Source organism: Nelumbo nucifera, chromosome 1 (genome assembly GCF_055504915.1).
Source record: "Nelumbo nucifera cultivar China Antique chromosome 1, China Antique-T2T, whole genome shotgun sequence".
In the NCBI taxonomy this organism is placed as follows: domain Eukaryota; kingdom Viridiplantae; phylum Streptophyta; class Magnoliopsida; order Proteales; family Nelumbonaceae; genus Nelumbo; species Nelumbo nucifera.
This window is the reverse complement of record NC_142649.1, coordinates 33,238,032-33,250,883: the sequence shown is the minus strand read 5'-3', so window position 1 is coordinate 33,250,883 and position 12,852 is coordinate 33,238,032. Positions and strand designations below refer to the sequence as shown.

General features: G+C 37.4%; 1 protein-coding gene across 1 annotated transcript; it reads left to right on the top strand.

Moving 5' to 3' along the window:
- Positions 1–6,637: 6,637 nt before the first annotated feature.
- LOC104612055 (7-deoxyloganetic acid glucosyltransferase-like) lies at positions 6,638–9,713 on the top strand. The gene is made up of 2 exons (XM_010279367.3): positions 6,638–7,292; positions 8,666–9,713. Exons 1-2 carry the CDS (start codon positions 6,746–6,748, stop codon positions 9,610–9,612), a joined length of 1,494 nt encoding a protein of 497 aa, XP_010277669.1. The 5' UTR covers positions 6,638–6,745; the 3' UTR covers positions 9,613–9,713.
- Positions 9,714–12,852: the final 3,139 nt, after the last annotated feature.

Genomic DNA, 12,852 nt, shown 5'->3' with positions numbered 1-12,852 from the left:
GTTACACTGCTCTCAACTTCTCTCAAACCCATATCCTTATATAGGTCAAGAAGTAGGAGTATATGAAGTGGCCGCCCAAGCTAAAGAAGAACCCCAGGAGGGACATCTCAAAGATTATGTCAATGGTGATATCCTAGCAAAGTTGACTATGACACCAACCGACCCCTCATAGGAATCATCTACATCATTTCAGGTAGAGTAGTGTTGAAAGTAGAAAATGCTTTAGCTCGAAAGGCTTATGCTTGGGAAATGCAAGTCAAGCACATGTCACTAAAAAGCAGAACCCGGTAGACCTTATCAACTTCTCCAATGACGACCTGAGAGGGGTCTCAACACCTCATGATGACGCATTGGTGGTTTCCTTCATAATCGCCAATTATGGAGTTAGAAGGAACCTCATACACAGTTTCTCTTCAACCAACATCCTATTTTATAAGGCCTTTGAGAAGATGCAACTGACCATGGATTAACTTCATCTTATCGACATACCTCTAGTCAAATTCTCCGGGGTAACCATAAAATCGGAGGGAAAAATCACCATACCTCTCACAGTGGGGACAGAGATAGGGGTGCTCACGGTTCGGTCCAGTTAACCGCAGTTCAGTTTTTCAATTTTTTATGCACTTAAAATTAAAAAGATAAATCTAAAACTATCAATGGAATAGTGGTTGTTATCGGTGCTAGCCATTTGTTACTCTCCTGTTTGTTTGCGAGAACTATTTAGCTGGATAGCTCCCTGAATTTCAGATCTGCTGGTTTTAGGCCTTTACAAATTACAAGTCAAACGCTGGATCTCTAGCTTATTTGGTGATGCAAGATACACACCCAATCATCACTATTATTGGGTAGCCTAGCTTATCAAGCCCGGCAGACCGTCAACTGCTAGGAGCTTTGGAGGGCTAGAAATGACCTCATTTTTAAAGGGGGAACATCATAGCCTTGTTTAGATCTTGCATCGAGCCATTATGCTTCTAACAAAGTTATTTCCAGAGGTTGTTGTTGGCTGTCGCGGTGAGAGCTTGAGAAGTGATGCTTGGAGGAGCCGTAGAGAGGAGAGATGAGAGAGAGAGAAGAGAGATACAAAGATTGCGTTGGTGCTTGCTTGCTGGTGAGGCAGCGACCGGCGTTGCCGCTTGGTGTTGGTGGTTGGCACGGGCTACGTAGCGGAGATGACAGGCGAGAAGCCGAGAAGAGAACTAAGAACTGAAAGAGGTTTACTGGTTTAGGTTTCGAACTTGAAAAGACAAAGAGTAGGAGAGACTGAGAGAGTGAGAGCTAAGAGAAAAAAGAGAAAGGCTGAAAGTTTATATTTTCGAAGAGACTGACTGGCAGTCACTAGTCTAGGTGTCAGTAGTCTGAGACTTTCAACCTTTCTCTTGGAACTTTTCAATTCGATTTTCAAACAAAATATATATAATATAATATTATATAAATATATATTACTGTATATATATCGGTCGGTTCGGTTAACCGCCGATTTTTTTTAAATGGTTAACCAAAACCGAACTGAAACTGTTGGTTTTTTAAGAATATCGAACCAAAACCGAATCGACTGGTTCAATTAACCAGTTTTTCAATTCAGTTTTGGTCGATTTTCTCATCGGTTCAATTTTTCGGTTTTTTTTTTCTCACCCCTAGACAGAGCCTTAAAATGTCACCTGAATGACTAAGTTTCTGGTTGTAAAGGGTGGCTTTCCTTACAACGCTATTATTGGTTGGCCAAGCCTTCATGCCCTCAAGGCGGTGATATCTTCATACCACCTTGCTATGAAGTTTCCTATGGAGCATGGCATAGGAATGGTCCAAGGAAATCAGTAAACAACAAGGCAGTGCTATGTGCCATCATTGAAAAGAAATAACAAAGAAACCCTACCGGTAGAAGGATTCTACCTTAGGGATGAATCTACCAATCGAGGTGTACTCTAGGACATTTGATTATTGTATATGTTTGTAAAATAATATAAGGTAGCGGAGGGGCCCTGCTTCGTAGGGGTTGGAATGGAATTGTAACATTGCTATTTGCTATATTAAAAAAGACAATTTTTTCTTAATAAAAAACTTGCAATTATAAGTATTCAAGTCTTGAAACTCATATAAAGACTTAAAAGAGATTATCATGAGCTTTTTTTTTAAATATTATTTCAGCAAAGCATCTCATATAAAAGAACATAATCATACAGTGATAGTTATGAGTTCTACTTCATAGTTGTCCTTTGTTTCATACCAAGAACTCCTAATTGACCTGGATGATAGGACTGTTCGGCCCGGGAACCATCTAGGCAATTGGTTCTGTTTTACCTCAAACCTAGTCCCTGGCCAAAAATCATTGAATCAGCTAATGACCCATTGACCCAGGCAGTTTAATCGTCGACCCATTCAACGGTTTTGGCCATTTTTTATTTTTAATTATTTTTAATTTTTGTTGTTAGAATGGGCCATCTGTCCGAACTGGACAGTCAAACTGTTGACCTAGAAACTAGTGGCCAGAATGGTTCCATTTTTGGGTCGTTTTTCCTAGGTGTCAATAATTAGACGAAATAACTTTGTAGTTGTAGTCATGGGAAGGGTGGACATTGCAAGGGATTCCAAAACCTTGAAAGAAAAATTCAAAGTGACCTTAAACACATAAAAAAATTGGCGGTAAACCTACCAAACTGGAAAAACCAAGGAAAAAAACCAAAAAATTGATTCCAAAGTTCTGCTTTGAGATGGAGCTAAACATATATGCAATCAAAGAAAGAGACAAAGCAGATCATCTTGTAAGAAAATAACAAAATTGCATAAGAAAGCCCAAAGAAAAAACAAAAGGGAAGAAATAAAATGGTGGTAAACTCTAGACCGTTTTGGGGGATCTTGAAGAAGAAGATCAAACACACACAAAAAAAAAACAAAAGCAGAAAATGAAAAAAAAAGGGAATATACCACATACGCTCGAATAGAGCCAACAGTAGAAGAAACCTTTGAATAGTGAAAATCCAAAAGCATAAAAACCATGGATTTGGAACCCTTGTTGACTCAGGTAGATGGACATTTTGGCTCGGGAATCATCTAGGAAACCGGTTCCATTTTACTCCAATCCCGGTCCCTAGCCAAAAATTGTTGAATCAGTAAACAGCCCATTGACCTAAGCGTTTGACCATCGACTCGTTGACCCATTCAATGGTTTTTGTTCTTTCTTTTTATTTTTTTAATTGGGAACCATCCAGGTAACCGGTTGTATTTTATCCTAATCTCGGTCCTTGGCCAAAAATCGTTGAATTGGTCATTTATCCATTGACCCAGGTGGTTGAACCGTCGACTTGTTGACCCATCTAATGGTTTTTGGTTGTTTTTTATTTTTTTAATTTTTGTTGGCCATCCATTCGAACCAAATAGTCGAACTGTCAATCTGAAAACTAGTGGCCAGAACGGTTCTGTTTTTAGGTTGTATGAGTCACACGCTCGAATGGCATAACATGTATGGTATTGCTTAGTGGACCTCCCACACTCAATTTTTTGCCTGTAATTTTTGTTGTCAGAATGGGTTGTCCATTTTTTTATTTTTTTAATTGGGAACCATCGAGGCAACCGGTTCCGTTTTACCCCAATCCTAGTCCTTGGCCAAAAACCGTTGAATTGGTCAATGACCCATTGATCCAAATGGTCAAACCATTAACCTATTGACCCGTTCAATGGTTTTTGGCCGTTTTTTATTTTTTTTTAATTTTTGTTGTCAAAATGGGTTGTTCGTTTGAACTAGATGGTTGAACCGTCGACTCGAAAATCGGTGGTTAGAACGGTTCCATTTTCGGGTCATATGAGTCACATGCTCGAATGACATAACAAGTATGATACTGCTTAGTGGACCTCACAGACTCAATTTTTTAACTGTAATTTTTGTTGTTAGAATGGGTTGTCCGTTCGAATTGGACGGTCAAACTGTCAACCCGAAAACCGGTGGCTAGAGGCCTAGAACGGTTTCATAATTTTGCTTGTAATTTTTTGTTGTCAGAATGGGCCATTCGTTTGAACCGAATGGTCGAACCGTCAACCTAAAAACTGGTGGCCAAAATGGTTCCATTTTTGGGTCATATGAGTCACACACTCAAATGACATAACATGTATGATACTACTTAATGGACCTCACACACTCAATTTTTTGCCTATAATTTTTGTTGTCAGAATGGACCATTCGTTCAAATGGGCGATCAAACCGTTGACCCAAAATCCAGTGGCCAAAACGATTTCGTAATTTTTGCTTGTAATTTTTATTGTTAGAATGGACCATTTGTTCGAACTGGATGGTGGAACCATCGATTGTCAGAACGTTATGAACAACATTTATCAATAATAGTAAGTGATTATAATATTTTATTAAATAATCAGTAATTATAATTTTAATACTATTATTTAGTTATTTTTAATATATTAATAACTATTAAATTTATGAATAGGATTTATTAACGATATTCATTAAATTAATAACTACCAAAATTAAATTAACAATATTTATCAGTAATAGTTAGTAATTATAATATTTCATTAAATAATCAATAACAATACTTTTAATAACATTTTTCATTATTTTTACTATAGCAATAATTACTAAATTTATTGACAGTATCTATTAATAATAGTATTTATAATTTTAATTTAAAGTAAAATTAAATTAAATATCTATCTATTAACAATTTTTATAATAACAATAATTATTAATTATAATCACTAATTATATAATTTATTAAATTACTGTAATAATCAGTAATTATTAAAATTAGCTTACTAAATTAAATAATAGTATTTATAATTTTAATTTAATGTAAAGTTAAAGTAAATATCTATTAATTAATAATATTTATAATAACAGTAATTATTAATTATAATCACTAATTATATATTTATTAAATTACTATAATAATCAGTAATTATTTATATTCGGTAATGGCAGTAATTAAATTACTATATATATATCACTTGAGAAATAATTAACTACTTATTTCCACTAATCCAAATAAACATCAAGAGGGAAATTTCTAATTCTCTCTTGATCAATTTCATATTTATCATAACCCACCTTTATTTTATTGCTTTATGCCCTTTACCTATCTCAAAGCTTTCTCATGACCAAATCCTTATGTTCTTAGAGTACAAACTTCTTATGCAACCAATTAATAAATTATAAAATTAAAATGTATCAATTATATATTCATAAGAGAAACATAATAAGTACAAAAGATTTAACTCTTAACTCCGTTTCCATCTCCGAACCCTTCCTCTTCCCACTTCCAAATCCATCATTTGTATCATCTCCCAGCATTGGAGACCCACAAATCCAGTGTACCCACTGGTCGTTTCAAACCCACCATTGCAAGAGTAGTTTATTTGGCTCCATCTCCGAACGAGAATGGATGAAGTAAATTGGAATTCTTCGCGGCGGGTTGAGCTACAACTATAGTCAAAGAAGGCACTGAGTGTAGGACGATACTCTGCAAGCAAATCAATCCATCCCAAACAAAGAGAGGCCGATTCAGACATAAAAGAAGGTTGCAAACTTGACACCGTCCACTTTGACGATCTACAAATATATCAGCTAAGATTGCCAACTGGATAAGGTCGCTGAGAAATCTTAGCCTCTCCTTTGCTTGATCCCTTGTCAGTTACTTAGAAGCGGTGGCTATGTTGTTGAAGAAAAGCTGCAACCTTTTGGACTTAACAAACCTCTTTGAGTTGTTTCACATAACCCATTTTCTGATTTAGATTTCTTCCAGATCTGAGAGTATCTCTTTGCAAGAAACCCATATTTGAAATCTAAGAGATACTAACAGATCTGAAAGGAACCTTAGTTTCTGTTAGTGTTTAACGAATACCCATTAAAGAACAGCCATCGGCTTAAACTTAGATTCAGAGCAGAAAGATTTCAATTAATTTCACTTTTTTACTTGGGAGAGTAAAAACAGAAAGGTACTCCATTCCGTCCTATTTAATACATGTGGGTGTTATCTAAAAGCAAGTGGGGTATTCATTTATGATTGGTTGTGATGGTGTGTTATCTGAATGCTATTAGCTGGAGTAAGGTTCAAAGGACTCGGGGTGGCTTATCCGGTGTGGATGCTTCTACGTTTAAGTTAGTGATGAAAATTTGAATGCTAGTAAGTTAGTGAACAATAAATCGTGCATACGTTGAGATGTTGGGATGGATGCCCTTGTATATGTGATTTATTGTGGGTCTTATGAAACTCCTCCGAGATTTTTAGCCTGTGTTGCTAGGAATTCATTCTACATCAGGAGGTGGACTTCGTACTAATTGATAAGGCTTATCAAGTTTGTTTGATCCAAACGAGATTAGGATAAGGTTTGCAGACATGTATCATGATTTCAAAGAGGTCGGAAATAGCTAACTAGTTTCTGAAAGTTGGCTACGTGTCACCTTAGCGGGTCGGATGGTTGAGGTGCCCAAAATACTTGAGTTAACCTGACATGACTTGCTGAGGTAAAAAGAAATGATGAATTATTGTCTTCCACCTGTCTAGTTATTGATAAATCTGGCCAAATTACCCCTCATCAACTTGCGTAAGACTTAGATTCCTCACATGTCTCTACTCTCTAGTTTTGTCTTTATTTTATTTTTAACGAAGCAATGTCTGACACCGTCTGGAGGCGCCCATTTGTGAGGGTAGTGGATGTTACTTTTTAAATAAATAATAGATCGTAGCAACTGAGTTACCCCACGTTACTCTCTGGTCTTGTTTAATTTAATTTGTAGTGGATGCTGAGAATGGAGAAGATGGAGGCATTAGTAGGAGAAGCAGAAGCTCATCCTCATCCTCATGTGGTCGTCTTCCCGATCCCCGTGCAGGGCCACGTTAATTCCATGCTCAAGCTATCAGAGCTCCTCTCCCTCACCGGAATTCACGTCACATTCCTCACCTTCGAACACATCCACCGCCGCCTCCTCCGCTTTACCAACGTCACCTCCCGCTTCGCCCGTTGGCCCGGATTCCACTTTGCAACCATCCCAAGTGATCTCCCATTTGATCACCCCAACTCAGGCCCCCAGCTCATGGAGTTTTTCGACTCCTTAAAAATCACGTCCATCCCTCCTTTACGAGAGATGCTCGTATCCAATCGAAGGGAATCTGACGTCCGGCCGCCTGTGACATGCATTATAGCAGATGGGACCCTGTCATTCACCATTGATGTGGCTCAAGAGCTTAACATTCCAGTAATTTATTTCCGTACTATCAGCGCTTGCAGCTTCTGGGCTTATTTCAGTATTCCCAAACTCGTTGAAGCAGGCGAGCTTCCGTTTGGAGGTAGGTCGGAATTTCTCGATTTCGTTTGAGCTTTACTCGCTTTGTTAGTTTAATCGAGTTTATAATAATATAGTAATTTTTGATATACTTTTTTATTTATAATAAAATCAAAATTAATTTATTTATATTATAAATAATGATAAATTGTTAAAACTTGAAGCCTCCCTTGAATTTAGATTTTCGCCATAATGAAACCTCCCCTGACATTTGGTGTTGATACATTTGCAAATAAACCCTATATGTCAGAATCTTGTCAACGAGAGGTACAAAAATGTCCAAAATTTCTCATCCACTTAGTTTTTAATAAAATGTTTAATTTCCAATTTTTTTTTTCTTTTTAAGAATCACTATCCTAACTCCTAAGCCTCTACAATCTATTTTTTAAAAATGGCTTATTTTCCAAAATTGCTCTTCATATTAATGGCTCAAAGCTAATATACGACTTCAAATCCTTTTTTTTTTGTTTTTCATAAAAATTGTAATTTCTTTTTTAAATTGGACTTTTTCATGCCTCTTATCAATGGATTTTAAGAGAGTTCTATTTACAGCTATATTAGAAATTTCAAGAGGTGATTGCAATTACTAAAATTATGGGGAGGTTTCAACAATTTACCCTATAAATAAAGGGTTTCTAGCATACAAGGGCAACTTTTGGGGTTTAATATCAATAAAAATAAAATATTTAAAAAAATTTCAAAAATAGATTAACTTTTTAAAAATAATATCAATAAAGGGCGAAAACAATATTCATCTTCTTCTTCTTGCCTTTTGTTCACTTGAGCCACCGTTCTGCCGCCCACCTCCGCCTTCGCCTCCGACAACGTTGTCGGAGATGGGTGGAGACAAAGGTGGTGTGACAGTGGGCAGAGGAATGACCACCAGTGCTGTCGCTGCTACCTCTGCCTCCGGCCACCTCCGGCAACGTTGCCAGAGGTGGGTGGAGGTGGCGGCGTTGGACAGAGAAACCACTAGTGCTGCCGCCGCCACCTCTACCTCCGACCACCTTTGGCAACATTGCCGGAGGTGGAGGCGGCGGTGGGCGGCAGCGGACGGTGGCGAATGACGACTCATGTGAACAAATGGCAAGAAGAAGAAAATGAACATTGTTTTTGCCCTTTATTGATATTATTTTTGAAAAGTTAAACTATTTTTGATTTTTTTTTAAATATATTACTTTTATTGATATTAAACCCCAAAAATTGCCCTTATATGCTATTACCCCATAAATAAATAAACTTACAGCTATATTATATTAGAAATCGGTTGACGCTGCAAGATTCCAAATTTTCTCTTTGTTTCTTTTTTCCCTAATTTTTTCCCCTCTTGCTATTTCCAAGTATTTTAATGTTTCTTTCGTCGTGATCGAATTGTAGGAGATGCTGACATGGATTGTCCGATAACGTGCGTGCCGGGGATGGAAAGCTTTCTCCGACGACGAGACCTCCCGAATTTTTTACGAACCAATAACTTGAGTGATCGTTTTCTCCAGTTCATTATGGCAGAGACCCTTAACACGACACGAGCATCTGCCCTCATACTAAATACATTTGAGGAGCTAGAAGGACCGATTCTCTCTCAAATTCGTTCTCATTGTCCGAAACTGTACACAATCGGACCTCTCCATGCTCTCTTACAAACCCAGATTGCAGATTTCTCACCTTCTGTTTCGTCCAATAGCCTGTGGGAAGAGAACAAAAGTTGCATAAGATGGCTTGATTCAAAACCGTTGAGATCGGTGGTGTATGTAAGCTTTGGAAGTATAACTGTGATGACCAGAGAAGAAATAATGGAGTTCTGGCACGGTTTGGTAAACAGCGGAAAGTGGTTCCTATGGGTGATAAGGCCGGACTTGTTAGCTGGAAAGGAAGGGGAGGATCAGATCTTGACAGAATTGGTGGAGGGGACGAGGGAGAGGGGATACATAGTGGGATGGGCTCCCCAGGAAGAAGTCTTGGCCCACCCGGCCGTCGGTGGTTTTCTGACCCACAGTGGGTGGAATTCTACCCTGGAGAGCATTTGCGCAGGAGTTCCGATGATCTGTTGGCCCTACTTCGCGGATCAGCAGGTGAACAGCAGATTTGTCAGCGAGGTGTGGAAGCTGGGTCTAGACATGAAGGATACGTGCGACAGATGGAAGGTGGAGTTAATGGTGAAAGAACTGATGGAGAAGAAAATGGATGAAATGTTGAAATCGGCAGATAAGATGGCGAAGTTAGCGAGGATGTCTGTTAGCGAAGGAGGTTCCTCTTCCTGCAACTGGGACAAACTGATCAAAGATATAAAATCGATGTGCCTTCTGCAAGCTTATTCCCATGAATAAGCCTAAAATGTTTCCGTTACTGGTTTGGAATATGCATGTTCAATTTGTTAATTGTGTTGTCAACCCATTTTTGTTTCAAGGAAGGTGACCTGTTTTACTCACAGTATCCGAATTAAACTGAACTGGACGAGACATTTCGTTTAATTATCTAAATTAATTAGAACGATAACTAAATTATATAACACAAATAAACTTTAATATTGATCTCTTCTCTGTTATGATAAATTTTGTTACTGTTGTATTTTCATTAAAACTTTTAATTACTTTAATATTCAAACCTTGTACTCAAGATACGTGTATAAATACAACCTTCATCTGCTCGGTGTGGTATCGAGCTTTCTCAAACTTCTTGTCGCTTGAGACGATGAAGACGACACCGCTTCAGCTCCACTTCAGAGAACGAGTTTGAGAGTTTTCGAGATTGGTTTTTTACTAGTTTATTTTGAGTTTAGACAGTACAGGACGACGTGGGCCAATGAAATCTTTGATTTAGCTAGGACACTTGCGTCTTTCCATCAAGGGGTGGGAAATTCACCTATTTACTTACTTATTTCTCAATCTAATTTAGAAGTTACTAATAAAGGCTCCCTAGTAGTTACCAAAGAAGACTCTCTCACAACATTAGCAATTGCCAAAGAAGACTCTCTCTCTAGATTAGTAGTTGCCAATGATGATTCTCATACAAATTTAGAAACAAGTAAATTAGGAAGAGAATCAATTAGGAATGATTCTACATAGGCAATGCCTATTCTCTACTTTTTTCCATTATTATTTTATTCTTTGTGTATATATATTGTACCCATCTCATCCTGGTCAACCAGGGCTAAGAAATACAAGAATTTTTTTATTAGTTTTTTATTGTTTTTCCTTTTCTCCAAACTTTAACTTGGTATCAGAGCCAATGGCATCTAACAGTGTTGATTCGTATGAAGCCATGAGCTCCAATTCTTCTGATCTTTAGAACATGACTACAACAGTAGCCATGAACTCCATTCTCAATATTTCTCCCTATCTCACCATCAAGTTGAACGGAGAAAACTTTCTTCTATGGAGAGCTCAACTTTTGCCAGTACTCAGAGCATACAAGCTGATGGGCCTAATTGATGGGTCGACCAAGGAACCACCAGAGGGAATCACAAATCCTAATGATGGTAGTAAGAAAATTCTTAACTCAAATTATTCTTCTTGGGTACAATTGGACCAACTTGTTCTAAGTTGTCTTGTTGCATTTCTAACAAAGGGCGTATTAGCCCAAGTTGTTGGACTGTGCAGTGCAGCCGAAGTCTGGAGTTCCCTAGAGAGATCATTCTCTTCTCACTCACGATCTAGGGTGTTACAACTTATGCATCGACTATAGAACCTTAAAAAAGGAAATTTGTCCATAAGTGAATATGTTCAGAAAGCAAAAATTATTGCAGACAATCTGTCTACTGTTTCTAAACCAGTAGCCAAAGATGATCTTGTCCTATATGTTTTATCTGGGCTAGGAAGTGAATATGAATCTCTTATCACTACTATTACTAACAGAACATATGCTGATCAGTTAAGCATTAATGATATTCTTGGTTTGCTTCTTAGTCATGAATCCTGACTTGTTCAACATAATGTCTTCAGCGAAGCTCCCCATGCCAATATAGCCGCAAATAACAACTATAATGACAAAACCAGCAATAACAATTCTCAATTTCAGAACTACAAAGGAAACAATTATGGTCGTGGTAGAGGCAGGGGGCGTGGCAATCAGTCTAGACGGGGACAAGGTCAAGGCAGAGGTAATCCCATTATTTGCCAAGTATGCAACAAACTTGGTCATGGCGCATTGAAGTGCTATAAACGGTATGATCTCTCGTATCAAGGAGAACAAAATAATAATTCTCCAGGCCCTATGACTGCATTTCATAGTGGTATGTCCTCATATAATGGGTCAACAACCAATTTTGACCCTACTTGGTAACCTTGATAGTGGAGCAACTCATCACATGACTCTAGATGCTAATAACTTACATAACAAGTCTGAATTCTTGGGTACGGATCAAGTGAAAATTGGTAATGGTGAAGGTTTGACTATTAAGCGCATTGGTTATGCTTCCTTAAATTATGATCAACATTAGTTTAATTAGAAAAAAGTTTATCATGTTTCTGCTTTGACAAAGAATTTGATTTCTGTTAGCAAGCTCACAAGAGATAATAATTTAGTGTTTGAATTTCACCCAGATTTCTTTCTATTGAAGGATCATATGGGGAGGACTTTAATCAAAGAACCGAGTAGAGATGGACTCTATCAGTTTTCGGGAACCAGTGATGACAAAGAAAATTTAGTTGAAGTGCTTTGGAGAAAGAGCTTCTCTCCAGGATTGGCATCATCGACTTGGACATGCATCCTTGAAAGTTGTTAAACTAGTGATTTCTAAATTTGGTTTGTCTTATTTAGGACATGTGAATGATAATTTTGTTTGTGAAACTTGCCAATTAAGCAAAGCCCATCATTTACATTTGTTAGTTTTTTCTAGTAGTGTTTCACTGCCTTTGGAATTAGTCTATTCAGATGTATGGGAACCCATCCCAGTTTTGTCTATTAAAGGTTATAGATATAATGTTTTGTTTATGGATGCATATTTGAAGTTCTCTTGGATTTATCCCCCTTGAAAGAAAATTAGATGTTTTTGATGCTTTTCTGAAATTTAAGAGATATGCTGAAAATTTATTTTCTACTAAAATTAAAATGTTCCAAAGTGATTGGGGAGGAGAATTTTGAAAATGATCTCCCTTCTTGGATAATGAAGGAATTTTGCAATGGGTGAACTTTCCTCATACTCATGAGAAGAATGGAAGTGTTGAACGGAAACATCGACATATTATTGAGTCCACTCTCTCTCTACTAGCACCCTCCTCTCTTCCCAAATCCTTCTACGTTGAAGCAACAAAAACTCCATTGTTTCTCATTAATCGGTTACCTACACCAATCCTTGGTAATCTCTCACCTTATGAAAAGTTATTTAGTCGAAAACCTGATTATTCTATTTTACGGAGCTTTGGTTGTCTTTGTTATTTTTTTATTCGGCCTTATAACAAGCATAAGATGGAGACTATAGATTTGTTTGTTGCATTTTTATTGGATACAGTTCTTCTCATAAAGGGTACAAGTGCTATAATCTAGTAACTTCACAAGAAATTATTACCAAACATGTGATTTTTTAGGAGAAACAATTTCTAGGATTCTATCAAGAAAGTTGTTCTTCT